Consider the following 27,006-nt stretch of genomic DNA (forward strand, 5'->3'; position numbering starts at 1 on the left):
TTGGTCAAACTATTATGTATTAGCGATAAGATCTACCATTAATGTATGATGACTTACTGTAAATATGTAGCTCTTGTAATAGCACTTTCTCTGTAACTAGCTGACATTGTAACTATAAGGTGTGAAGGATAGAAGAAATTGTTTATGTAATAGCCTAAGATGAGGTCTGATGGCTACTAGGTACGACATATATATATATATATATATATATATATATATATATATATATATATATATATATATATATATATATATATATATGGAGGAGGGTGGTAACTTTGTGATAAAGTCGTACAGCAAATATGTGAATTGTAAAGGGGACTGAGGCATGATGGTACGGTAGCACGGACGAGAGAGGGCGCTGAAGGACATGCAGGTCGAAGGAGACTTCATTGTTTTTCTTGTAAGGAACGATGGAGAGATAAAAAGGTTATGTTTAGAGTTGATGTAGTGATTTTTGTCATTTATGAGAGGTATTGATAGTTGTAAGAAGCAAGATGTGGTGTTGAGTACTGGTGTGTGCTTATTGCTCAGTGATATGTTGGTTGAGTAGGCTGCTGCTATGGATTAATGTTGAATTTCATCATTTATATCGACGCGTTATTGTTGAGATTTACATTCGAAATTATAGATTGATGTTCACTTTAGTTATTCCCTTTAATGATTAAGGAATTGATGCCGGTAAATGCCGTAAACTTGATTTTAATACATCAACACAGTATGGGTCCTTGTATCTGAAAAATGTACTTTTGTTCACACTAGTATCTAAATCATTGTCGTACACAATGTTGGGTAAAGTGTCTTTTCACAGCCCTGTGGCACTCCACTTGCCATTGTTTCCAAAGAATATAACAGTGTCTATAATTAAATTAGAATTGTGCAATTTGGTCAATTGATAAACCTATTTTAGAATGAGATAAATAAGCTTGGATAAGTAAATCTAACCAGAAGTGTCTGCATATGTAAGTTGAGTGGTGGTACATTACTGCTTGCCTCTCATTAATGTGGGGACTGTGGTGTGGTGGTGGAGCCTCGACCTGCTACACTGTAGATCGGGGGTCGACTCCAGGAGGATGTTTATTCTCACGTTAAAGAGGTTACCAGTTTACACACACTCGTAGCAGTTATAGTTCTGTCATTATTATACCAATCAGTATCAGTTTGTGCACTAAATTCTTTGCGTTAATTCTATTGGGTTTTATTTCTTATAATTTGTCTTCTGCAATATACATATAAATGTGTAAAATCCTCCCTACAAATAATTATGCTCAGCAATGACATATCTGTCAGCAAAATCAGAAGACTCATTTAGGGGCGAGAAGGATAACACTGAGACTCTCAATCACTCGGAAACAGACAACAGTTCCCAAATAGATTTATATATATTTCACAATGTTCGCATCTATCTGTATCTATAAAAGATCATGTCTGTCTGTGTCCAAGGCTGGAGGCCAGACGCATGGGGGCTAACCTTACCCAACTTTTCAAGATTAAATAGGATGGAGAAAGGGGGGGGTGTCATAGGGTAGTCGAGGTCGGCCCCTGTGCCACTTTTAAGAAAAACTGGCACTTAGTGGATCCCTTCTCAACAAAACCCCATCCTTTCCCCAGGAACCCCCCTCATCCATCACCCATCCTTTTTCCAGGAACCCCATCCTCTATTTACAACTATCATTAGTCCAAGATAACTTTGTTGATTAGGATCTCGCTACAGTTTCTGAAGATTATATAATCTTAAGGCTGGCACTGTATAGAGGGCCACAGATATAATGACCAATAGATAAAACACAAACCATTTTGTAAGAGGCACATGAATGCACTCATTAGCACACAAGGGTAAACGAAGTACTACAGTAATCTAAGGCACCAGCTTTATTATCATACAAATGATGGAATTGTTTAATGTTTTGACAATCAGAGTAATACTAAACACTTCACAGACCGAAATTGTGCCAATATAGTTCCATGGCAACAGTTTGCACTAATTTATGCTCTTCAATTACATTCTGAGCAAACATCAAGATCTTGCCAAGCTACCCTGAGGAACTAGTCTCTACAATTTAATATTAATTTTATCTTAAATGCTCTAACCTTCTTAACAAACGTGATTTGACTTTTCCCCCTTCTAGGCTCTCTTCTCTTTCTTTCTCTTATGTTGCCAACTCTTTTTTTTCTTCTGTCTCATTTAACCTCCTGTCGTTTTCTTTGTTTTATAATGTTTACCTTTTTGTTTGTGAAACTTTTTCTTATATCTATACCATATTCTTATTCAATTTTCTTTCCCTTACTTCTGACCTTTCCTATATCTAACCTTTTCTTAATTATTACCTATCATCTCGCTCTCCAACCTTCATCTCACTCACTCACCTCATAAATTTTCTGTCTCTACCCCTCTTTTTTTCATCACACGACATGATAATAATCCAGGACGGACGGAAACATCGTCAATTCTTCCTTTTCAGATTTGTGGGTTGGGTGTCTAATCTTTAGCCACAGTATTGTAACTCATCATCTGCATCTCAAAGAAGTTCTAATTAAAATATCTAAATATATTTAACTAGTTTATAAATAGATAAAATGCTTAGTATGTTTTTAAAATTATCCAGTTAATTATCTAGCTTAAAAAATCAAAACAATTATGGAAAGAGTTATTCACGAACCACTTTGATTTTAATATGCCTGAATTATATATTAGGTGCAATTATAAACAGAAGATATATATAGTGACATAATGCTGACCACACTACAAGAATGTTCGAAAGGAATGTAAATTCCATACATCTCAATAATAAACAAAACTAAAACTGCCATTAAAATACCACAACTATTGTATTTCAAAATATACTTTGCCTCTTTTTTTTTTGCTGTTGAAATTCTTGAAGTGAACTCTGAAAGTCCCTTCAGGACGACCAGCGCTTAGGGTGTTGGAGCTGGAATTCAAGGAAGAAGTTACAATAAGTTAAATTACACGTGGGATCGACGGACTGTTTAGAGCAGTGAGCCCCAACCTTGAATGTCTCATTCCTCTTTTCCAACCACATTCTCACTTGTGGACCCGTACAACCACGTTCTCACTTGTGGACCGTTAAAAAATAGATCGAAGCATCACAATTAACAGAACATCATTGTTGCGACAAATACATACATTCATTCGACATTCGACACAGTCATAAGTGTTTCTTATTTTGTTAGAGTACAATACAGTAACTAATATTAGTCACAGGGACTCCTTGACGTTCTTTCATGCACCCCTTGGTGTCCATACACCCTCGGTTGGGTACCACTGGTTTAGAGTGTTGGTTAGACATTATGTATAAATGCATGAGTGTGAGTGAATATACATAGGAACTGCCTCACATGGGCCAATATGTTATTTGTAGTTTACTTGATCATTATTGTTACAGTGAAAGTATTAAGACACAAAATTTAACTAATTATTTAGTCGTAACTTTGAGAGGGAACTTAGTATGAGACTTAGTAAACATATTGCTCGTAAAATACTGTAAAATCTTATTTACTGTAGTAAGAAAAATTTTCACTGATGAAAAAACATTAAGCGTATCATATGTAAACTAGTTATAATAACGAATTAATTAAATAATGTGGTTTTTAGCAGTGAATACTTTTGGGTGTTAATGGTGCTTTAAAATATCTACGGTATTTTGATCTCTGGCCTGGTCAGAGACCGGGCCGCGGGGATATTGATCATCGAAATCTCTAACAGGTAGATATCTTCTGCAGAACTTTACATTCTAGCGAGATAAAGACACATTCACACACAAACACTCTGCCATGACTTTCAGCTTACCATTATAACTGTTCCCAGAAGTTGGGAGTTACATTAAAATGTCAAGACATGTTGAGAGTTAAAATACATGAAGGTGAAGCTTACCAGCACACACTCCCTTGTCCCACTTACTCCATAACTTACATTCTGATATATGTATCTCAGTATATATTATAATAATATATATATGTAAAAGACACATCAAACACTTTATGTAGGGCATACGTAAATCTGTGTATCTATGTATTTCCGTATGTAGGTTAGCTTAGCAATTTAAAAGCACCGAATCACCTTCTGTGGTTGAGTGTTCAATAAACCCTTGAACTCTATGTTTAACATTTCTCTAACCCTGTCCATGGAGGACAGAAGAAAATGTATATATGCTGGTTAGCATTGTAAATGTGTGGCCACGTCTGTGGTAGAAAATAATAAAAAAAAAGAAAAAAAAGTACTGTGCACCTTACATACAAAGAGCCAAGACACTTATTCCAGTACCCTGCAATGTACAAACAAAAATGGGAACACGTCCACTCAGTGTGGCTGCTATATTCATTTTGAAATGAGGTTTCGTATTTGTCAAACTTTATATTAAGGTTCTACGAGATAAAATAATGGGAAAATATTACACAAGGCTTAATTTCTACAGTCCATGTATAAACTAAAAATATATTACCTAGAGGTCTACCAAATGGGCCAGTTCTCGGCTGAGTCCTCAGGAGATGACGGAAAGCCTCGCCCACCCGACCCCGGTGGTCGAACAGGAAGCCATCCAATGTGTATGTGACGATCCCATCAGACAATGTCTGGACAGTGACCACATTAACGCCATTTACAGTGATCTGATCTGAAATTGCACAAGCACAGTAAAATACAGTACTAAATATGCAGGTGGTATAATAAATAAGTTTGTGTAAACTTTCAGATGTACGCTTTTAAAAGTGCATTAACACGACACATAATTACGGCAATTAAGTTAAAACGCCTTAGAATGTTTTACATGTTATCTGGCTGCCGACTATTCAGTAATAAGGAAAACTAAATATAATTAAGAAATATGGAATATGATAATCAACAGTTTTACCTTTGGCATCCTTCTTAAATGTGAGCTGGTTGCCATTGAGGTTGCTCACAGACAGACCTTCGGGCTGCAGCATCTCTGCGTTATCCGGACTGACAGCCTCTGACACCATGTAGTCCCGAAGGAACTCTGTGCGCAGGTCCACGTAATCGTTACTGTACAGGGGGTGTGGAGCGTCCATTGGTACAAGGTTTATCAGCACCCCGGATGCGGGAGATAAGACTGTTTTGGGACCTGTAAACGTCACGTCGCTCAATAAACGTTTACTTTAAGTTCAATATATATTTCATCAATGAAAAATTGGAAGTTAGTATTTCCAAAATAGGCAATAGTGCACAGCATACATTATCAATAAAGTTATCCTCAGCTCATACATTAACAGACAACCAAGTCTCGCCGAAACAGTTGACTAGTACAGTACTATTTGAACATTAATGAGAATAATAATCGATAAGCGATACATCTAATTAATGTACACGATTGTATTCTTGCTACCTGTTCATTGTTACTTATTCAGCCAACAGCTAATATTTATACGACTCTTTATTGTGTGTTTATTAAATAGACAATTTTGAGTAATCCCAAGAAAACACCCAACTTTGGCAATGTATCTTAGTTCAGTATTAGTTCATGATACCAAGTTTTGGGAAGACGAAAGACTCATTTTTTTTTTTGCATACATAAAGCATGCTTACTATTTTGGAATAATAAGATTTAAAATTGAGTATTTTTCGTGGGGGTTTACCGGCAGGTGTTAAGCTTTCTTGTAAGCAGACAGTTTACATAATAGACTAACCTGGTCCATCACTCACTAGCGGCTGGCCCTTGTCGTCCTTTTGGTTCCTGAGGGCGTGTTTCCATAGGTTGTAGGTGGGGGTACTGTCGAGGGTGACAGAGTCTGGGATGCCGGGCACCAGGATACCTTGGGCAGCACTGGTCATTGTAACCACTGAGAGCACTGCTAGCAGCCTAGCTACCCCGAAACCTAAGGAAAAATATTTTGATTTAATAAATAACAATATATTTATATTATATTATGCATCAATAAAATGTTTAACCGTGTTTTTCAGCGACTGCCAGAGGGAGCAGGAGCCAGGCGTCCGCCTTGCGGTGAGGATGAAACAGAAGAGGGAATAGGACACCTCCCTTGGCATATCTTATTTATAAACATAGAATTTTACCTTGCAGACTAGTATTATTTAAAATTTACAAAATAATATTTTGCTCCTTTAGTTATCCAAATCAATCGTGCCTGTACTCCAAACCTCCGGCAGTTAGTTTATTCTGCACCCCATACTAATCCTGTGAGCAGCAGCGCAGAAAAAGATTACTAAGGACACAAAAGGTCGTAATCAAAACTCAGCTGGCATTTTTACATTTGCAGTTTCGTCTAATTGTAATTAAGGTCAATCATTCTACTTGGTAACTTCCGTTGCTGACACAGGTTTGTGCTTAATAATGTCATTTACTGTTCATTATGCATGATGCGAGGTTTCGAAACTTTTTTGTGGGGTGGGAAGGAGGGACGGTTTGCATAATCTGTTTTAAGCAGATGTTTCAGCTTGGTTTAGGCTGTATTAGGCTCAGCTGGGTAAGGTTAGGTTGGGTAAGGTTAGGTAGGTTTTGAAATCAGTTGGTGAACCGTAAGATGTGACTTGTATGGTAAATATTGAGCTGCCCATAAAATGCATTTGTACACAGAGGCTATAGCGATAAACACCGAGGGAAGGTCATATGATCAGTGTATGCTGAATGTGATATCAGGTGTAATTACACAGAAAGAAATTCGTGAATATGATTACATCTATACGTTCTCGAAGTAAACTTGACTTTGATACGTAAAGACACGGTGGCGCTCTTGTATAATGACTGAGAAACGAGTTGCCGTTAACATACCCATAAATCATTAATGTAAGCGGAGACTATCCGCACGGAGGATCTCATCTTACAACAAGAGGTAATATGCTATTGGGCTCCTCATCCTGGAATCAGAGAGGAATTACGATGCCGGAGGCTTCGCGGATGCATCATATCTATCTGTCTCTAACAATGACAGGATTTTCCCCTCCAACGCCACACCTGGATATTCACTGCCAAATTTATTAACCCATCGACGTAATACTGTGCCATAGTAACTATATTTTTTGTTGGTAGTGGGAGGCGGGTCTTATAATGGAAGACAGGTCTTGTGGTGGGAGGTGGGGTCTTGTACTGAGAAGTGGGCCGGCCTTGTTGTGGAAGGTGGGTCTTTTAGTGGAAGATGGGTCTTGTAATGAGAGGTGAGTCTTGTGGTGGATGTTGAGTCTGAAGTGAAAGGTGGAACTGTAGGACAGAGAAAGGAAAGTCGCCTGACCAGCTTGGGTCTGTATGTCTTGTGATGCTTATTGTCATTGCGTGTCATGCAGTACCTCGTCCTGCTTGTCGGCTGTAGGTGCGAAAATGTCCTTGCTTTATTGTATGTACATATTGTATTAGTGTTTTTTAAACAAAAGATACAATTTTTTATTTACCCCGCGCAGTGTTTACTGGGTAAACACGGTATGTGGGGAGAGCATTGCAAGCCCTACTCGAGTCTGTGGTGGCCTGGTGATCGCATATATTTACTTTTATATTTCAGTGTTACTATTGGTAATTTTATCCTTCGAATGGAATGCATTGAGAGTTGATTTATTATGGAGGTGCGGATCTTCATTTACAGCTAGGCTGTTTGAGACATTTCGTCCCTTGGTATTCACAGTTGTGTGTATTTTCAGACGTTTGCACTGATAGACTAGCTGTGTATAGCATGACTTTTTTGTCATTATTAGTTAGGCGTTTTGTCATCTCCAATAATGTGTACTGGAACAGATTACAGTGTTTTAAAACGAGGTAGAAAAACAAGATGAGATACATATGATTGAATTTAGTCTCTCCTGTAATGGCTTTATCAGGTCCAACAATTCTTTGATATTTGATGAGGCTATAATTGGACTTTTTCAGTAAAATTTACTCTCAGTTGAATGTTTCTCTACAACGTTTCAGGTATAAAATGCACTCAGTCTGCGTGTGTGTTTATTTACTATATGTGCCAGTAAGATCGAGCTGTTAGCTCTTGGACTCCGCCTTTCTAACAGTCAGTTGTTTTGTGCAAAGACTCCTGACCGATTTTTCTTCTATTATATCTACTACATATTTTTCCCTCTCACACATATCCCCAGGATGCAGCTCGTCCCAGGTACCTATTTATTGCTAGGTGAACAGGCTCATCAGGCAAAAGAAAGCTGTGATTCACCCATATGTGTGACGTTGACCAAACCACACACTAGAAAGTGAAGGGACGACGACGTTTCTGTCCGTCCTGGACGGAAACTCAAGTCGATTTAAACAAAAAATCGACTTGAGAATGGTCCAGGACGGACCGAAACGTCGTCGTCCCTTCACTTTCTAGTGTGTGGTTTGGTCAACATATTTTAGCCACGTTATTGTGACTCCTTGTCTGCATGTGTGTGACCTCCCAACATCTGTGTCACCCCAGCCCTGCGTGACCTCCCAGCTGTTACCCCAGCCATCTGTGTGCTCTCAGCCATCTGTGTGACCTCAAGTGACATAAGCTGTCACCCCAACCATCTGTGTGACCTCCCAACTGTGATTCCAGCCATTTATGTGACCGAGCTGTCGCCCCAGCCACCTGTGTGACCATTCATCTGTCACCCTTCCCATATGTGTGACTTCATATCTGTCACCCCCCCCCCCTAGTGGTTCAGCAATTGTTATAGGTAAAAACGCCCTAGTTCTGAACCTATGTTGACTAGGGTTATGTAGATGTTGTGATTCTATGTATTTTGTGATCTTACCTCTTAGCACTCTTTCAAAGATTTTTATGATGTGATGTTAATTCTATTGGTCTGTAATTTTCTGCCTCTGCATTATTCTCTTCTTTATGGAGTGGTGTTATCTCTGCTGTTTTTAGTACGTCGAGGATAACACCAGTATCTAGGCGTCGTCTCCAAATAATGTCAGGAGCCTGTGATAGTGTTTTTGTACAAGTGTGGATGAATATGGCCTAGTGCATTGTGCAGAGGCATATTGTCTATGGCTACTTCAAAATCCAATGGGGTTCGGGTAACATCTGATATATGATTTGATGATGGTATTACATTCATGCGCCCCGCTCATGTGCCAGGTAAGTCTACTACGGGTTCACCATAGCCCGTGCTACTTGGAACTTTTTGTTCCCAGTAGCTGAACCTAAAACAACAACAATCACATTCATGAAAGGGGCTCACTCTCTATTTCAATGATAGCCTTCTGCTCTTTTTGTCTCTCCTGGATTTTATATGATTCTTGTAGCCTTAGTTCAATCGTTTATATTTCTCTACCATAGCCTTCTTCGTCTTTCTTGAGGTAAGGTGGAACGTTTAAGTTGCTCCGCAATTCGTTTTCTTCGCCTATAGAGGGAACGCCGTTCTTGTTTCAATCTGCATCTTTTCCTCTTTTTTTTCTGAGAGGCGTGCCTGGAGCATATTTTTTCCAGACTGGTTTAGGTTTGCCTTTTCTAGCTGTTCTTCGCTGTTTATTTCTGTGAGATCTTGGTTTGTTCCCAGTTAATCTGTTTATTAATATTGAATTTGCTGAATACTCCTCTAGAATTTGGAACTGTCTGCGCAGGTCTACTGCCCATGCTTGTCTGAATTTCAATTAAGTTGTGATCTGAGTAACAGGTATTTGTAATCATTACGTTGCTGATCAATTAATTCATCTTTATTTGTGAAAATAAGATCTAGTGTGCTTTCTTTTCTAGTTGTTCTAGTACGTTCAGCTACTTTCCTCTGACGTCTGATAATTTTGAGTGCCGGTTGGTTAAGAACTAGGAATGCAAGTTGGTCACACACGTGTCTGATAGCACCTGTGACTATATTTCATAGTGTCACCTGTGGATGTGACTAATGGTTCCTGATATGGTGATGTGACTAAGTTAACTAAGAGCTTATCTACGTCTCCGACTAGGCTTGCCACCAGCACCCTCCGGCGGGTTGCCAGTACGGGCACTAACCTGTGTCACAAGTAAAGGCGACGCCGACAGATGACAATGCTGTGTCATTCACTCCGACGAACAGCTGAATTTTAGTTTGTTTACAACTTTTTCTAAATAAATAACAGCCTCTTAGTTGACTCCTAATTACCACTGTAGTTGTGGTAACGCCAGCAACCAGGAGGCCTGGTCAACGACCGGGCCGCGGGGACGCTAAGCCCCGGAAGCACCTCAAGGTGGTACGTGTCCTCTCGGCATTACCTGAAGTAGAGGACGCTGACTGTCGCTACGGGCACCTGCTGCTGGCGGAGACTCCTCCACCAGTCATCATCATATTAAATATAGGACAAGATACCCTTCGGGTGAGCTTTGAAGTGGGTATAGTTGAAGAATAGCTTGGGTGAGAGGAAGCGTCGAGTTGTAGAGACAGAGCCAGGGCTAAACCCAGCTGCGCGGCGTAAAATGAGGCTTCCTGAACACCTGGCTGGCTTAGGCGATTTGATTTTTGTTGCCGCCGAAGGCGGCTAGTTTATTGCGCACCCCATACTCATCCTGTGAGCGGTAGCGCAAAAGCATTACAGAGGGCACAAAAGGTCTTTATCAGACCTCATCTTAGATTATTACATAAACAATTTCTTCAATCCTTCACACCTTATAGTTACAATGTCAGCTAGTTACAGAGAAAGTGCTATTACAAGAGCTACATATTTACAGTAAGTCATCATACATTAATGGTAGGTCTTATCGCTAATACATAATAGTTTGGCCAATGGAGATATTACAGAGTCATAGGGGAGCTTCTGTTTATTATTAGTCCTCACAATACACTACTTGATTCTGAAACTCATATGTCGTTCATCTACTGGAAGCAAAATGTGGGTACAGTGCAAGGATTTCAGGTAATTTATCCATGGTAATAAGATAGGTTGCCATATCATACAGAGTGAGCTTAGATTTATCTCTAAAAGGCTCAATTTTACAACAATCCAAGATATAGTGTTCGAGTGTGTGTCCCTGCCTATGTCCACACACTTTACACTTTACTTCATCTAGATCCCTATACAAGCCGAACTGCCAGAGATACTTGTAGCCAAGTCTTATACGAGCTGTGACAACATCTGTTAGTCTACTGACTTTGTTGCGAGGCGGGCACGTTCCCGGGGATGGGTGGCGATGTGAGGTCTTATTTCCTCTTGATGTGTGGAGTCTTCTTTCTTCTTTGAAGCTGGAGTCTTCCGTCTTCTGTCTTGCACGTCGGTCTGCTCTCGAAGCTTGCAGGGATTCCACCACCTCAAAACGAGCAAAATTAGATCCCTATCCCCCTAAAGAGGGGGAAGAGGGCGGCTGCCCTAAGTGAGGTTCAGGTTTTCAGTGTGTATTCACTTTCGTCTGGTCTTCATGCTGGGTGCAATGTCACTGTTGGGGGTTTGAGGGCGCCATGCACGGCCCATGATTAGTTTTGGGATAAGGTCATCCCTGGTGTTACCGAAATGAGTATTGCCATTTGGGCGTACGCTGACAAACTGGCTTGTCTTCACATCCACGAGTTCAGTAGGCTTCTTGTCGCCGTCAGACACTAGGAATCTTCTGGGGGTGACCATTCCTTGTGTTGTGCATATTTCAAAAGATTCTTGATCGAATGTAGACATTATTGAAATTGAAATTGAAATAAGTTTATTGAGGTAAAATACACACAAAGGGATGAGGTAGCTCAAGCTATTCTCACCCCGTTCAGTACAACGTGTTAATACATACATAGACACACATCACAAAAATAGACATTATGGTATTTCCATCTGCATCGGTGTATGTTGGGTCCTTTAGGCCGACGTAGGTCAACAGTCTGGGGTCCCGGGGCCAGATTCAAGAAAGCACTTACGCAAACACCTACGAATCTGTACATCTTTTCTCAATCTTTGGCGGCTTTGTTTACAATTATTAAACAGTTAATGACCTCGGAAGCACCAGGAGGCTATTTAGAACAATAACAACAGTTGAATGGGAAGTTTTCATGCTTGTAAACTGTTTAATAAATGTAACCAAAGCCATCAAAGATTGAGGAAAGATGTACACGTTCGTAAGTGATTGCGTAAGTTCTTTCGTGAATCTGGCCCCCGGTTTTCTACGTTCACCAGGTAGGTCTCCTCGAAGGGCTTGTGGGGCTTGAACAGTGAGAATGGTCCAAGACGGACCGACATGTCGTCGTCCCTTCATTTTCTAGTGTGTGGTCTGGTCAACATATTTCAGCCACGTTATTGTGACTCATCGCCTGCACGACGTTTTTACATGTTCACTTGCGATATCTGTAACTCTTATCTCGATAATGGCGGTTTAGTCGGTATTCACTGAAGAGTTCAAATGAACCAGAGTTAGATAAGAAAATGTTTTATTAAAGTGTGAGTACGTTCGAGAGGAAGGTAACGACTACCGAATTACATGAATTCAAACGGGCCTATGAATATTCCAGGCAAGACTGCCCCTGAATATGCACACCAGTCGACAAGGCGTCGTGGGCAGGGATGAGGGGGTAGAAATAGCCTAAGCTACTCTATCCCTTTGAGATGTATTTATTGCTTATCTCAATAAACATACTTGAACTTGAACTTGTGGGCAGGGAGGGTTCAAGAAATAGATGTCAGTTCGCCTGCAAAATCAGCTAAGTATCAACATTTTCCCAGTTACCATCCCAAGTCACACTGCAACCAGAAAACAAAATGTTATCAAATATTTTCGAGGCGCGGAACAAGCTCGTTAAATTCCATGACGTCATCAAGAGCGTCCAACATAACAATGGCTCATTACTGTCAGGAAGGGTTATAACAGTTGGTACCTTTGTTCGCCCCGCTATATACATCAGATATATATATACACCTCATAAGTAGACAATTAGCTTATCCCACTCTCACACTGTAATTAGCGAGTCTGCAATTGTTCCAGAAATGTTGGACTATGGAAGGATGACACTTATTGTAAGTTTTCTACTAGTGTAAATGATGGGAACTATTTCTTTCCTAGTAAAGCGGCCCGCAGAGGAAAAACCAAGAGCCAGGAAGTCGGCAAATTTACCATCATAAAACGCCGCCAACAAGAAAACGTGGAGACTGACGGGATCATTTGGTATTCAAGACTGCAACCTACCTTCCACACACACACACACACACCTATATTATTACGCACACGTACAAACATTTGTGCAAATTAACGTACATTAACTCACACATACACAAACTGAAGGAATGGTAAATAAAATGGCTAATAACGTTTAACTCAAGAAAGTGTAAAGTAATGAAATTAGGCGAAGGGAGCCGGAGGCTGAACACAAGGTACCATCTGGGAGGTGAAATCCTGCAAAAATCAAATAGAGAGAAACATCTAGAGGGTTGATATCACACCGAACCTGTCCCTGAAAGCCCACATCAAAAGGATATAATCAGCGGCATTATATCCTTTTGAGGTATGAGCTACGAGGAAAGGCTACGGGAGCTAAATCTCACGTCCCTGGAAGACAAAAGAGTTAGGGGAGACATGATCACCACCTACAAAATTATCTGGGAAATTGGCAGGGTGGACAAAGACAAACTATTTAGCATGGGGAAAACACGAACAAGGGGCATAGGTGGAAACTTAGTACCCAAATGAGCCAGAGAGAAATTAGAAATAATGGTTTCGGTGTTAGAGTAGTTAACAAATGGAATGCATTAGACAGTGATGTGGCAGAGGCAGACTCCATTCAGTTTCAAATGTAGATTTGATAGGAGCCTAATAGGGTCCATAATATGTACACCAGTTGATTGACAGTTGAGAGGGGGGGGGGGTCCAAAGAGCCAAAGCTCAACCCCCGCAAGCACAACTTGGTGAGTAAACACACACACTCCTTATTCAGCTCTCTCCCTACAACAAGGCAGGAAAGACCTTGTGCCAGTGTGAGTCTATTAAAGGTTAAAAAGAGTGAATTCCTAAGAGCTAAAATTCGTCCGTCACCAGCACAGGTAGGCGAGTACATGAAGGTACAGGAAGACGAGTACATGAAGGTGAGTACACAAAGGTAGTCAGATGAGTACATATGACTTCCTGCACAATGTACAGGAAGGTGAGTACCTGAAGCTACATGTGTTGTTCAAGACCAAGTGAACACCCCTAGGAGTAAGATAACAACAACTTTTGTGATAACGAACACTAAGCTACTGCCGACATTTGGGACCTAAACTTCAAATATTCCTTTAATTTTCGTTAAAAAAATGCACACCAGCTGAACGACTCTTTAAATTTCAGTATATGTGTTGATTAGGAGCAAATAAATCGTAAGTTCCTATAAATACCAAAGAGCACTAAAACATATAACCTATAGCTTTTGTTATCAAATATTGCTGATGTCATTTTTAGCATAGGCTGCAATAACCTTGGACTGAGCTTGTATAAATTATTATGGAATGTTACAATGACAGGCTGGATTTTTTTTTGTTTACAAATTTGTAATGGCTGACACTACAGGAAACGGAACCTGCTTACATCATCATCCGGGGCTCCAAACACCTATGATGGCGTGCATAGTTTTATAATTTTAGTTTGGACTGGGTGATTATAGAACTAGTCAACAGGGAAAACAGAGAAAGTTGGATAGAGAATTAAAGAAAAATGGAATATCGGTCAGAATATATGATAAAGACTAGGTATAAAAACAATAGTGCCCAAACAACTATTTTAGTTAAGAATTGGTGATTTGGTAATCTGTAAGTTTAATATGAGAGTTGAATAATTACGTCTTCAGGATTTCTTGTTCGTTGCAGTGATTTTGTTTTAATTTATTCAGTTGCACTTTATCCAGCTTGTTCTGCCTGGTGTTGTTCTTGCTAAGAATGACTTGAGAGCAAAGCTTTGATTTTGAAGTTCATATATCTTATTGTATTAATTCATAAGCTTTTACGAATAATTGCTTATTCGAATTATATAACAAAAATGGGTGTCATACTATTTTGAGGTCAGTAGTTTTTTTTTTTTATTTTTCCAAATTTTTAAAACATTCTTCAGGATAGTTTTGATACTTTTTTTTAATTGTTTGACCTCCAATGATTTCAGTCCCGTTTTGATTTGGCTGTCAAAGGCTTTAATAGGCTGCAGCCTAGGGGCCCTCTGCCAGTAGATTAGCTGTAATTTGCATATCATGAGTTTTTAACATGTTGCATGTAGCGTTATATGCATAATGATGATAGGTTGAAGAATTATTCATAAGTACCTCCCATGTGGGAAGAGTGGCTGTTCAATTTTGCCAGGAGACAGTCAGCTGAGGCGCCATGCCGCGTCTAGTGTTAAAAGAACCATTGTCTGCAGTCTTGCTAGTTTTTCTTCAGATTCTATGAACAATATAATTTGAAGATTGGATGTTTATAGAATCATAGAAACTTGACATGTATTATAAAATTGCCTATGCTTAGTGTTAGGACCTTTGTACTTAGTAAAGAGCATCATTATACGACGAGCTGGCTCCAGCAGCAGTCAAGTTTCAGAAGTTTCACTCAAATGACATCGAGCCTGAATTTGTGCCAGAAATTCTTCACTTCAGAAACTTTGTCGGACAGTCTGATGAATTTGGGCGCAAGCATGAAATATTACAAGCTTCTGATACCTACACCCTTGTATTAACCAATGTATTAACGTCATTCCCCAATGCTGAAATAGCACTACGAATTTACTTGTTTAAATAACTAATGTTATTGATGATATAAATGTAGTATTTATCCCTGTAAATTGATGTAAATATCTTAATATTGTGTATTATTTAATAAAGAAAAAATGCTACTGGAGAAGAGTTTCTTCAAGATGAAACCTCCAAGGAATGCACACATATCGGCAATGGCACAAAAACCGCTAAGACTTACTCACATGGCAATTGCAAACGATATTCTCAATAACTTACAATTTACCGATATTTGGAGAAATGTTTAAAACAAAAATTATACAAAGTATGAATCTTAATTATTGTTAGCCTTGTGATAATAAATTAAATGTTTCTTTAAAAGTTTATTTTCCTTTTGAAAATATCACTGGGGGCCTCAACGACCTCTCTGTAGGGTGCAGTCGCACCTCCACAGATCTCCAATATCAACTAACGGGCTATTCCTGCCCGTGCCACCTTTTGGGTGGCTTAATCTCCATCAATCAATCACTGGGGGGCCTCAAAGTGCCTGTAACCAAGGATCCTAAATAAATCTTAACCCGGCCCTGCCTCATTGAATGAGGTTAGCTAACCAGCCTCAGAGGCTTAGGGGGCCCTCGCAGGAATGTCCTGGTAAAAAAACAAAATACGAGACAACATATATCCCCAGGCAACTGGCTCCGCCTTCCTCACAAGAGTAATGATAGATTTGGTAAAGTGCAATAACCTAACTGCTATAAAAGGACAGTGACTGGCCTTTGTTATTGTGGACAGCAACAACATGACGGGTCACAAAGCTCTCTACTAAATATCAAGGGGTTGTCCGTGCAGGTGTGTGTGTGTGTGGCAGCAAGAGCCGTGCAGGTGTGTGTGTGTGTGTGTGTGGCAGCAAGAGCCATGCAGGTACTCACCCATACACACCTCAGATAAGAGTGACTATATGGCGCCAGTGTTGGGGGCGGCACACCTGGCTGTCACCCGCGTCCCGACATTCCTCTTTCACAAGCCACGTGTACATGCGATACCCAACGAACGATCGCGTTAATAACAGTGCTATTCAATAAAAAATCAATACTTAGTTCATTATGTGTTACCTCATGCAATATATATATAGAAATATATACATAACCATATTTATAGCAGTTTCAAATGAAACTAAATTCCATACATTCGAACACCAATCGCCAGCATTCGCTTGAGGGTAAACAAGCGTCAACTATATGATTCATTCCAGATGTAATTTTAACAGTATTACACTAAAACAAATTCGCGTGTATAAAGTATTTACAATCCCCCACACTAGTTTTGGATTTTATTAGTGGTAATAATAACAAATCTATAGTGAAATATGTGAACATCAATCATTATTGGTTAATTTTCGTGCCAAATGCACCCATATTTTTGTTTATATCGGTAGCAATTAGGTTAAGATATGTTAGGTTTGGTTAGGTTAGGATGTTAGGTCTGGTTAGGTTAAGGTATGTTAAATCTGGTTAGATTAAGATGTTAGGTCTAGTTAGGTTAAGATGTTAGGTCTAGTTAGGTTAAGATGTTAGGTCTGGTTAGGTTAAGGTATGTTAAATTAGGTTAGGATATGTTAGTTCTGGTTAGGTTTGGTTAGGGTTAAAATGTTAGGTCAGGTTAGGTTTATATATGTTAGGTTTGGTAACATTAGGATATGTTAGGTTTGATAACATAAGGATATGTTAAGTCTGGTTAGGTTAGGATATGATAGGTCTGATTAGGTTAGAATATGTCAGTTCTGATTAGGTTTGGTTAGATTAAGATAGGTTAGGTCTTGTCAGGTCTGGTTAGATTAGTCTAGGTTAGGTTTGATCAGATTAGTATAGGTTAAGTTTTGTTAGTTTAGGCTAAGTTAGGTTTGGTTAGGGCTAGCTAATTGGGGGTAGGTTAGGCCAAGTATAGGTGGCCGCATTACTTTACCCATCATTTTCTCAGAATTCAAATAACACTCTGTGGACGAAATATTTGATTCTATAATTACAACCCCAGTTCAGTAGCCATATATCACATCAGCCTAATGCTTTTAAATAAAGTAAAATGTTTAATTCAAATTAAATAAGAAATCACCAATAATTACTTGAAAACCCATACATTGATTTTTTTTTATCTACTACTATCGGCAGGATTACAGGACAAGAATTTAAACCCCAGACCACCATTGCTTTAGAAATACAAATGCCAGTTAAACAAGTTATATATTTCATGCGCGTACTAGTGGCTTTACAAGATTGTAAATACTATCCTATGTATTCTCACAAACCCAATGTACCTTCTTGTATATAAATAAATAAATAAATAAATAAATAAAAACTTGTCTTCAATAAGTAATATTCCATCCATTTGCAGACGAGGAGTCACAATAACATAGGTGAAGATATGTTGACCAAACCACACACCAGATGAGAACGACGTTTCGGTCCGTCCTGGACCCATTATCAATCGTGTGTGACTTGACAATGTCACATTCTACGTACAACTTGATGATGGTCCAGAACGGTCCGAAACGTCGTAGATTCTTCATCTTCTGGTGTGTGGTTTGGTCATTGCATCCATGTGGCAATCATAGGCACATATGCTAATTTTTGTTCATGTATGTTGTTCCCACTCTTTCTAAAGGTCAAATTGCCACATCATATATATTTAAATATTATAGACCGCCAAAAAATAGTCTAAACACCATTCTTAAATATTCCTAGGCCTAATATAGCACACATACGTGTACTATATTAATAGAATAGCATGAATTGGGTCTAGGATTTCTGGAAGTTAGGTCATATTTGTTGCAGGTAAAAAAAAAAAAAAAATCATAGGGCCTTATTCACAAATGCATGAAACAATCGAGGGACCCCACCTCCACCACGTTACGCGGTAATTGGTTCCACAAATCAACAACCCTGTTATCGAACCAGTATTTACCCAAGTCTTTCCTAAATCTAAACTTATCCAATTTATACCAAAAACTTGACCAAGAATTCTAATAGCATCTAAATGGCTCTGGTAGAATTTCTACCACAATTTTTTTTCTTTAATCCTGAAAATCAGTATTCTTCTGGATGAAGGCCTGTAAGAGAAACAATATAATTTGAACATTAAGTGGCAAGTTCCATTAAGAGCCTACGAGTTCCTAAGTGTGTAACCACTCATAACTGGGCTTATACCATTTCCCAAGTTTGGTTACGAGAAAGGCCAAGGGAATACTGTAAATTTTAATGTCAAGCCATATAGATTTCCAAACTGCTCAAGCTGTCTTTATTAACATCCTCCACCAACACAAGCTAATCATTGTTTGCAGATCAGTTACTTTTCCTTAGCCAATTCAGTAACCAATTATTAAAAGAAGGCACCAAGCCGGGAAGTTCTTAGCTCCTCTTAAATTCTTCTAACGGAGTTCTGAAATACAGTAAGTTATATATTTTCACTGAGATTTATAATGCCAGCAAATTAATGTCTGCTGTATATTTATATACAGTTCAGCACCTGTATATACATGCAATAAGTTAAAAGTTACTTGTAAACACTATTTACAACATTCTCATCACTGAACCTCATGTTAAAAAAAAAATCATATAACACAAACAGCAACTTGAGTATTCATGTGAATTAATAACTAGCAAAGCTTAAATTTTGTATATTTCATGTTCAATAACCAATTTTGAGCAATGGTAAGGCAAAGATGTGTATGGATAGATCTATGTGACGTGGAGAGGACCTGCATGGGCAAGTTTTGGTAAAATCTATGCAACTAGTTGTAGTGGATTAACCCTGTACTGTATATGTAATAGTGAAGTAAAGAAAAACCTACATAGGTTAACATTTACCAACTTATGACTACATTATTTTATTAGCAAAATTATAACACTCCTGTTCTTGCAATTATTTAAATTACATTCTCATCATAATATGACAGCAGTAAAGAATGCATATACTGCATATTTTGTTATATATTTACTGTGCTGCATGTTTCTTAGTTGATAACCAACTGCTGAGTGTAGCAGTACACCACTCCTGTGCCAGGTAAGTTACGGGCTCACCATAGCCCGTGCTACTTGGAACTTGTTCCGAGTAGCTGAATCTATAACAGCATGTTTCTTTAATTACTCGGGAAAGATCAGTGTCCGATACAAGAGACACACACATCATGCAACAAAACTTTGTGATGAAAAGCAATTTCAGTTGGTTATTACACTGGAGGAAAATCACACCTCATGGATGACTAAATAACTTCATGCAGACTGGGGCTATGGATTATAATAGAAGTCCTGCATCCTGGGTCAGCAGTATTGTGATCATCTTGCACCTTTCGTCTATTAGAGATGAAGTGTACAGTAGTTAAATAATATACACAAAAAGCCAAGAGAAAGATACTAAGGTACATTTGACCTTTCGGTGCACCTACAACCAAAATCCTTAAGTAGAATCTACTTTATTACTTCAAATAATTCAAAATATACTGTATTCAGTATACTTAACATTCTTCAGACATTAAAGAAAAGACAGAGGGTGAAAAAAAAGAAAAAGGCGAAACTTTTTCATATTTATATAATAAATGATATTTATTTGGTAAATATCAAGCTACAAGTATTATTATATTCCAATATGTGTTAATCTTACCTAATTTTCATACTGGGCGTTACAATTACAAAAGTTTCGAGCTTTAGCCTTATATCTAGTGATGAACATTGAACTACAAATATTTTCTTAAATCTCACACAAGCTCCTACATACCTTCCCTACAACTATGCATAGCAAAGACAAATTTTCATGATCAAATACTTAAAGCAACTGTTTCCCAATTCTCAGTTATGATGGAAGATAAAAGGATGATTTCAATACATGCGGTAATTAAACAAAAATATCTATATAAGCATACATTCAATGCAAGTCTGAAAACTAGGGTCATTTTCATCAACCCATTTAGTAAAAACTGTAGATACCACCAAGTAGAAAAACACGTGTCGATATATCCAGACAAGGCTAAAGTTCTGTGATCTACCCACACTCGGGAATAAACAGGCTTAAAAATCCAAAAAGTTAAGTTTCTAATGGCTTACACCATTTTGAGAAATCTGTACAATAGCTTATTGCACAGTACATCATCAATTCCTTATAAACCCAGCATTGCTTAGTAGGCTATGCATCACATAAGGTGCTGTTTCGAACACAAAATATTCTATGAACAGCAAGGGAAACTTGAGCTCAGATTCTGTGCTACAAAAGCTACTGATTTACCAAAGTATGTTCTGTGCTTTATACAAAAAGTGTAGTGCATCTAGGAATGAGAATTCTTAAATGCATACATAAGAAATGTGCATTCCACTGGCTTTCTTACACGGAGAACTGATCTGCATATCATTAGAAAACGGAGGGAACAGCTTACTTGAAATTCAGAATATAAAATTTATCAAACAAATATAAAGCCAAAACCATATTTAGTATTATGACAAACAAACAAAAATCAATGGATGGGAAGACACATTTGGCATGAGGCTTTTAACTTGAGAAACAGTAACTTAAGCAGCCATCCAGAACAAGCTAAGTACGTAATGCACATTACCACTGTTAAGGTAGTGCTTACCTCAAATCAAGGCTTCAGTTATGCATAGACACTTATGCAAAACATCTAGCATGTAAAACTGAATAAATTAAGCAATGCACAAAATAATAATCTATGTAAAATTACTGTACTTACATTAGAGTTTAATACAATGCACTCTTCAAACAAAAGCTATTAAAATACATTAATACAAAAAATACGAGTGCAATAACTTTGTAAAAACGATATTAGTTTATAATACCAGCGGCATAAACTTTCACTTCAAGTTAGATTTTTTACATATAACTAGTGAAAGATATTAGAAAAAACTTTTTTGTACTATCTATAGTTACCTCTTTGAATTTGTTTGTGCACTCTGTTCACAAGACTATGTGAAGAAGCCCAATAAGTGGTGACTTCTAACTCCTTAGCATACATTCACTCAATAGTTTCAAAAACAAAAAATATAGATTAACATCAACTTTCCTAATAATTTTATTTGGGGGAGGGGGGGAGGGAGGGAAGGGTTGATTGTTAAATGCTCAATATTGCCTAAAATAATATACATAAAACTTTAAAGAAAGAAGTTATATTTCTTCATATCTTTAACATTTACATTGTCACAACAAAATATTGGCAATATACATTATTATAAACGTAAATATGTCTACATCTATGCAACTACAACGTATTCCATACTAACCTAAAGAGATAAATTTTCGATAAAATGCTCACTTTTGGGAATTAATGTCAATCAAAAAAGACATTTCAATAAGGTAAAATGCAGTGATATTAACTATGAAATGCTGGAAAGAGGCATCATATGATGAATGTTAATAGCTAATGTGCCTTTACAACTGTCAAATGTAAGCCTAACTGGAACTTGTAAAGGAAAAAGTAGAGCACCTTCCTTAAACCTAAATACCCCTTGTAATGAAACAACAATTAGTATATGACCAGGTGCACCCTATATACTACATATGTTCACTCAAATTTTAAAAGATGTCATTAATTTTGTAGAATTTTCGCCATTATACTCTAACCGATTCCAATTATCAAAGTGACGAGACGTGTGGATTACAGCACGTACCGTATCATATTAAGCAACAGTAACTCCATAACACTGTATTTGTGAAGGTGAAGAAAAGACCCCAATTCATGTGTAAATGTATTTGACCAAATTTTTGGACGAGACCTACATTGTTTATCAAGGTGCTGCAAGCAATGCTCTAGACAAGGATTCTAAGTACGCGCATTTAGATTCCTTGTTCAGAACATTGTTTACAGAATCTCGATAAAGGATTTAAATTTCATCAAAACATTTAGTAGTAATACTTAACACATGAATTGGGCCTTTTCTTCACCGTCATTTAAGCACTACACAATTGTAATAAGTTTCACCACTGCATTTGTCTTGTATATACATTTTATATATACTATATTTATATTATATACGAGTGTATGTATATATATATATATATAAGCAGCATCCACATCTTCCAACACAGAACTGGTAGCTACACTTCTCTACATCTGCAATGGCGAGATACTATTCCTGTACCCATTTTTGGTTTCAAATTCGCTCTTTAAAATCATGAAAGAAATCTAATACAAAATTTATTCCCCCCTAATTAAAACTCTGAATCCCATAGTTCATTATATAAAACTAAACTACAAAAATTTTAAATAAATTCTATGATGTACTTTATGTAACTACTCAAAAATGTATATATATCTTTTCTTTAAAGTTGAACAATCCACCACTTACGGCAAATATTAGACAGACAGCTCAATTCTGGCTAGTTTCGTAATTAATCTGATACTTAGAACAGGCTATCCAAAACTTACATTACTTTTAATTTGGACTAAATAGAATTTCTCAGTAATCAATATTGCACACAACAAAACTTAAGGTCAGATTGGTTTGTTAATATATTAAATACACTTTTAAAATAATTGTTCATGGCAGGGTACAAGGCCTCCAGCCTCTAAATACCCAACATTACAAGAAGACTGTGCTAGGAGCCCCCACACATTGTTGGCACGTGAAGACATGCACCGAATATCAGTCTCACGCAAGTATGGTTACACCAGTCAATTGGTGATGCTGCTTAAGGCTACCAAGTACAAGGAAGATTAAGGCATAAATTTAAATGAACAAAATGAAGGCTTCTTAAAAAAAAAAAAAAATTGTTTAGTGAAGATCATTTGATATTATACATCAGTCAAAAATGTTAATGATATATTCTACATTTTATACATTTTTATTAAACAAAATTAACTTGTATTAAACACACTTTTCAAGATAAAATGGGATCAAGAGTTTAAACATTATAAACTTGGCAATTGCTAGAATCATTCATTTACAAAGAATTAACCAACTGTTCATTTTAAAAGTTAAAAAAAAAAAAAATAAAATAGAAATAAAATAAACGATAACTCGAGAGATAAATACACATGAACTTTTTTTCATGCTATCTTGAGGTTATCTTGAGATGCTATATACATAACACAAGAGCTTCACTAACAAGCCTTTAATATTATAGCTGACTGCAACTCCAGGGTGACACACTAAGCCTTCCGCCCGACTCTTCTTAGAGAAAGGTAATGAAGTCAAATTAAAGATTCTCCTCTCAGAAAAAAAGTACTAATAAAGTATAATAAAAATTTCTTAGTAAACTATTACTTTTGTCTATCACATACAAACTTTTAATATGGCAATTAAAAAAAATAAATGTTTAAAAAATATGCTATGCTGGCTCCCTTCTCAAAACAGTAAAAGGTTTCTCCTGATAGATAATACTTACCATAATTTTGTTTACATTATCTAACGTGATAAATTTTGTTTCCTCCTCGAATACATTTTACAAACACACACTTTTCTTTTGTGTATGCGAGGGATGCACGTGTGTGATGTGACCTGAGTGTATGTATTTGCACATTTTGACTGGTATTTATGCACACATCTCTATATGTAAAATACACACCTACATTCACATGTCTATGCCCATATCTGTTCATGTGTGTGTGCACATACAAGTCTTTGTATTGTGTATACAATTGTATGTTCTCCAGTAATCAAATATGAAGGTGTACATGTACTTGCCTAATCATGCTTGCAGACAAAAATATCTGTAAACAGTACAAAAAGAGGCATACCTCTTTATGTATACCGTAGGTGTCTTAGTGCATGCATGTTTCAATATGAAGGTATGCATTATACATCTGTGTGCACATGGGAAAATAATTGGTAAAAACATAGCCATAATGTACTGAAGTTTTAAAAAATTACACAAATTCCTAACATTACCATTTTGCCTCTTTTTTGTTTTTTTAATTATTCATTCAAGCAAATAACTATATAAAATAAGACATTTCTTTTTTTTTTTTTTAGAATTATTGCAATTCAAGTGACGTCGTCGATTCTTGTACCCCACGCTTCTGACTGTACTGAATTTCTACAATTTGATAAAAGTACCATGAGCTGAAACAACATTTACTGGTCATAAAACTCTGAGTAGGAGCGATTCTTTCCTGCTCGACGAGAGCGAGAACGGGATCCTTCAGAATAATTGTCAACAAATCTCTGCGTGGATGGTCTCTCTTCACGCATCTTGCGTCCTTCCTTCAACATCTTTTCCTGGGAAAATAAACGGTTAGATTATAATAACTATACTGGGATGAGAAGCATGAAGTTAAGGTAATGGTGTTGGGTTAACACCTTTATTGGATAGAGATGGTACTTACAAAGTATTTGATATAATGTCAGAATATATCAACTCAATTAATTATGGAACCTTTAACAACAAATACATTGGGTTAACAGTACAAATGACTGACAACGTACAGAATCAAAGTTGACAGTTAATTTAACATGAAACCTATTAGTAAAATCTTTAAAAATATTGATCAGAAACACAGTTCATCAAATTGTACTGTTCATTAAGTGATGGTCTAGCTTCTGGTATGATTCATACTTGATTGCCACCAGTTCAAATTTTGTGGCATTGCTCCTTCACTCCAGCCAAAGTTCCAGCTCCTTGTCCTCACATTCCTTCCACATGCTTACTAGCTTAGCACCTTCTCCTCATAACTAACTTACCTTACAGACATTTAAGGTTACAGTATTTATTTATAAAAAAGTAAATACCGAGGAGAAAGGGGGGTTGCAATTCTGAATTTTCTTTATTCGGCTTGTGTAGTACTGCTTATCAGCTGTAGATCTTATTCACTTTATATTTTTCTTTTAGGCTAAAACCACGAAGTTTGTGATACTCCAAGTTTTGTGATGGAAGTGTTGATATAAACCTGTGCATCTAAGTTTCTTTTGTTATAATTACTACAAGGCATTGTATATACATTTGCTATAGTGACTTGTTGCTGCTGTTAGTCCTCCTTCTGACAATGGAGTAAAGTGTAGAGTAATTATCAATTGAAGGCACCACCTGTATCAGAACAGTAAGAATCAAGTACCGTAATTATAAAAAAAAGGAACCAAGCCTGGAAGAACATCAGTGTTGCTGGATATTCAAAAGGAGCAAAATATCACTTAGGATGCCAATACAAGAATAAATGGACATAAGGTGAACGATATCAAGGATATCAGATTCCTCAAGGATTCTACCGACAGACAAATGACTCCGAGGGGCAATATGAAAACAAAACATACAATCATCCTAAAAATTGGAACATTCTACAAGAAGAGGTATGACTAAGTGGCACAATGCAGTTCAGATAATGAGGACAGTATTCCATTAAGTGGTCAGGAGTTAAGAGTGTGGCCAATACATAACCAAGCCAGGGCAGTTTTCCACTATCTGTTACGGTGGTAGGAGGAAGGCCAAGCGGATAAGTTACTTGCAAGAGTGCAGTTTGTTACCTGTAACGTCTGACCTATGACCTTGCCAAAAGTCACGGATTGAGGAATAAACAAATAAGTAAAAATTTGAATAAGGAATGCCTCTTTTGGGGGGAAATAGAAAAAGGGCAGAGGCCTCCTTTGAGGCAATGTCCGCATGTTTGTTTAAAGTAATACCGCTATGGCTAGGAACCCAGCAAAACTCAACTGTCTTGAATCTGCTAGAGATAAAAACAGCCACTATTGGATTTCGACTATCAGCTGAGGTGTCATCTGTAATGGTGCAGAGCATCAAGATGTCGAAGGATAGGGAGAGGAATAGGTAAGGCAGCCATAATCGTCTTCATTAGGCGATACAAAGTCAGGGCACATTTTCCAGCTAGAAGGGAAAGCCTCACTTAAGAGATTTCAATGTATGACTATAAAGTCGAGTACAAAATTAGGTTGAACCTGTACAAACCTAAAAAGTTTTCCTGCGATTGATTGTGAAGGTCTAGGCTGAACAAAATCAAACCTAACCAACACACCTTTTGACTGACAAGGAAGGTCTAGGTAGAACCTGAATACATACCTAGATACAACCCTGGTTTGTGTAAGGATTTTGGGTGGAACCTAAACAAACCTAAACTGACTTTTCTACAAACTCCCATTGTAAAGTTCTGGATCAAACCTAACACAAACCCAAGCTAACCTAACCACTAATTTGTTAGAATATGTTGTAAAGGAATAAACAAGTATTTAAGCCTAAAAATAGGTTGAACAATATTTCTGAAGGCTTAAGTGTAAAACTTATCCTAGGTAAGCCCAAAGGAACAAGATTGAAAAATTGGGTTATGGGAACTTTCTTGCTTTTCAAGTCAAGAATTAAAAAGACAGAAAAGTCCTACTATTAAAAGTGATCTAAACTACTCTAAAGGGATGGCGACCATGACGACGGTCGAGGATGTAGTCTGGAGGATGTAGCAACTTTGGTCGTGAAGATGTACCGAGTGTCTTCATGGCAGTCTTCGAGTTCCCTATTGCCAATTGCAACAAAATGTAGGAGAATGACTGTGCCAATTC

General features: G+C 37.5%; 2 protein-coding genes across 13 annotated transcripts in view; both read right to left on the bottom strand.

The window, feature by feature from the left end:
- Positions 1-1,857: 1,857 nt before the first annotated feature.
- Positions 1,858-16,542, bottom strand: LOC123767608 (uncharacterized). 3 transcript variants are annotated; one of them, XM_045757411.2, is made up of 5 exons: positions 16,451-16,542; positions 5,662-5,850; positions 4,869-5,099; positions 4,461-4,631; positions 1,858-2,930 (listed from the first exon to the last, which is right to left on the bottom strand). In XM_045757411.2, the coding sequence occupies exons 2-5, from the start codon at positions 5,804-5,806 to the stop codon at positions 2,917-2,919; spliced, it is 561 nt and encodes a 186-aa protein (XP_045613367.1). In that variant the 5' UTR covers positions 5,807-5,850; positions 16,451-16,542; the 3' UTR covers positions 1,858-2,916. The 3 variants fall into 3 exon arrangements, with proteins under 3 accessions (XP_045613367.1, XP_045613366.1, XP_045613365.1); XM_045757410.2 differs by having other exon boundaries at positions 16,441-16,542; XM_045757409.2 differs by lacking the exon at positions 16,451-16,542 and adding an exon at positions 6,762-6,780.
- Positions 16,543-23,331: 6,789 nt separating this feature from the next.
- LOC123767605 (ABC transporter F family member 4) overlaps positions 23,332-27,006 on the bottom strand; it is a 55,682-nt gene continuing 52,007 nt past the window's right edge. For 7 of the 10 annotated variants that reach the window (XM_045757403.2, XM_069310581.1, XM_045757399.2 and 4 more), the window contains one exon: positions 24,431-24,726. In XM_045757403.2, coding sequence (XP_045613359.2) covers positions 24,583-24,726 — 144 coding nt within the window. In that variant the 3' untranslated portion in view covers positions 24,431-24,582. Of the gene's footprint in view, positions 24,727-27,006 lie in introns of all 10 variants that reach the window. The other 3 variants (XM_045757405.2, XM_069310582.1, XM_045757398.2) reach the window with 1 other exon arrangement.

This window comes from Procambarus clarkii, chromosome 67 (genome assembly GCF_040958095.1).
Source record: "Procambarus clarkii isolate CNS0578487 chromosome 67, FALCON_Pclarkii_2.0, whole genome shotgun sequence".
Classification (NCBI taxonomy): Eukaryota; Metazoa; Arthropoda; class Malacostraca; order Decapoda; family Cambaridae; genus Procambarus; species Procambarus clarkii.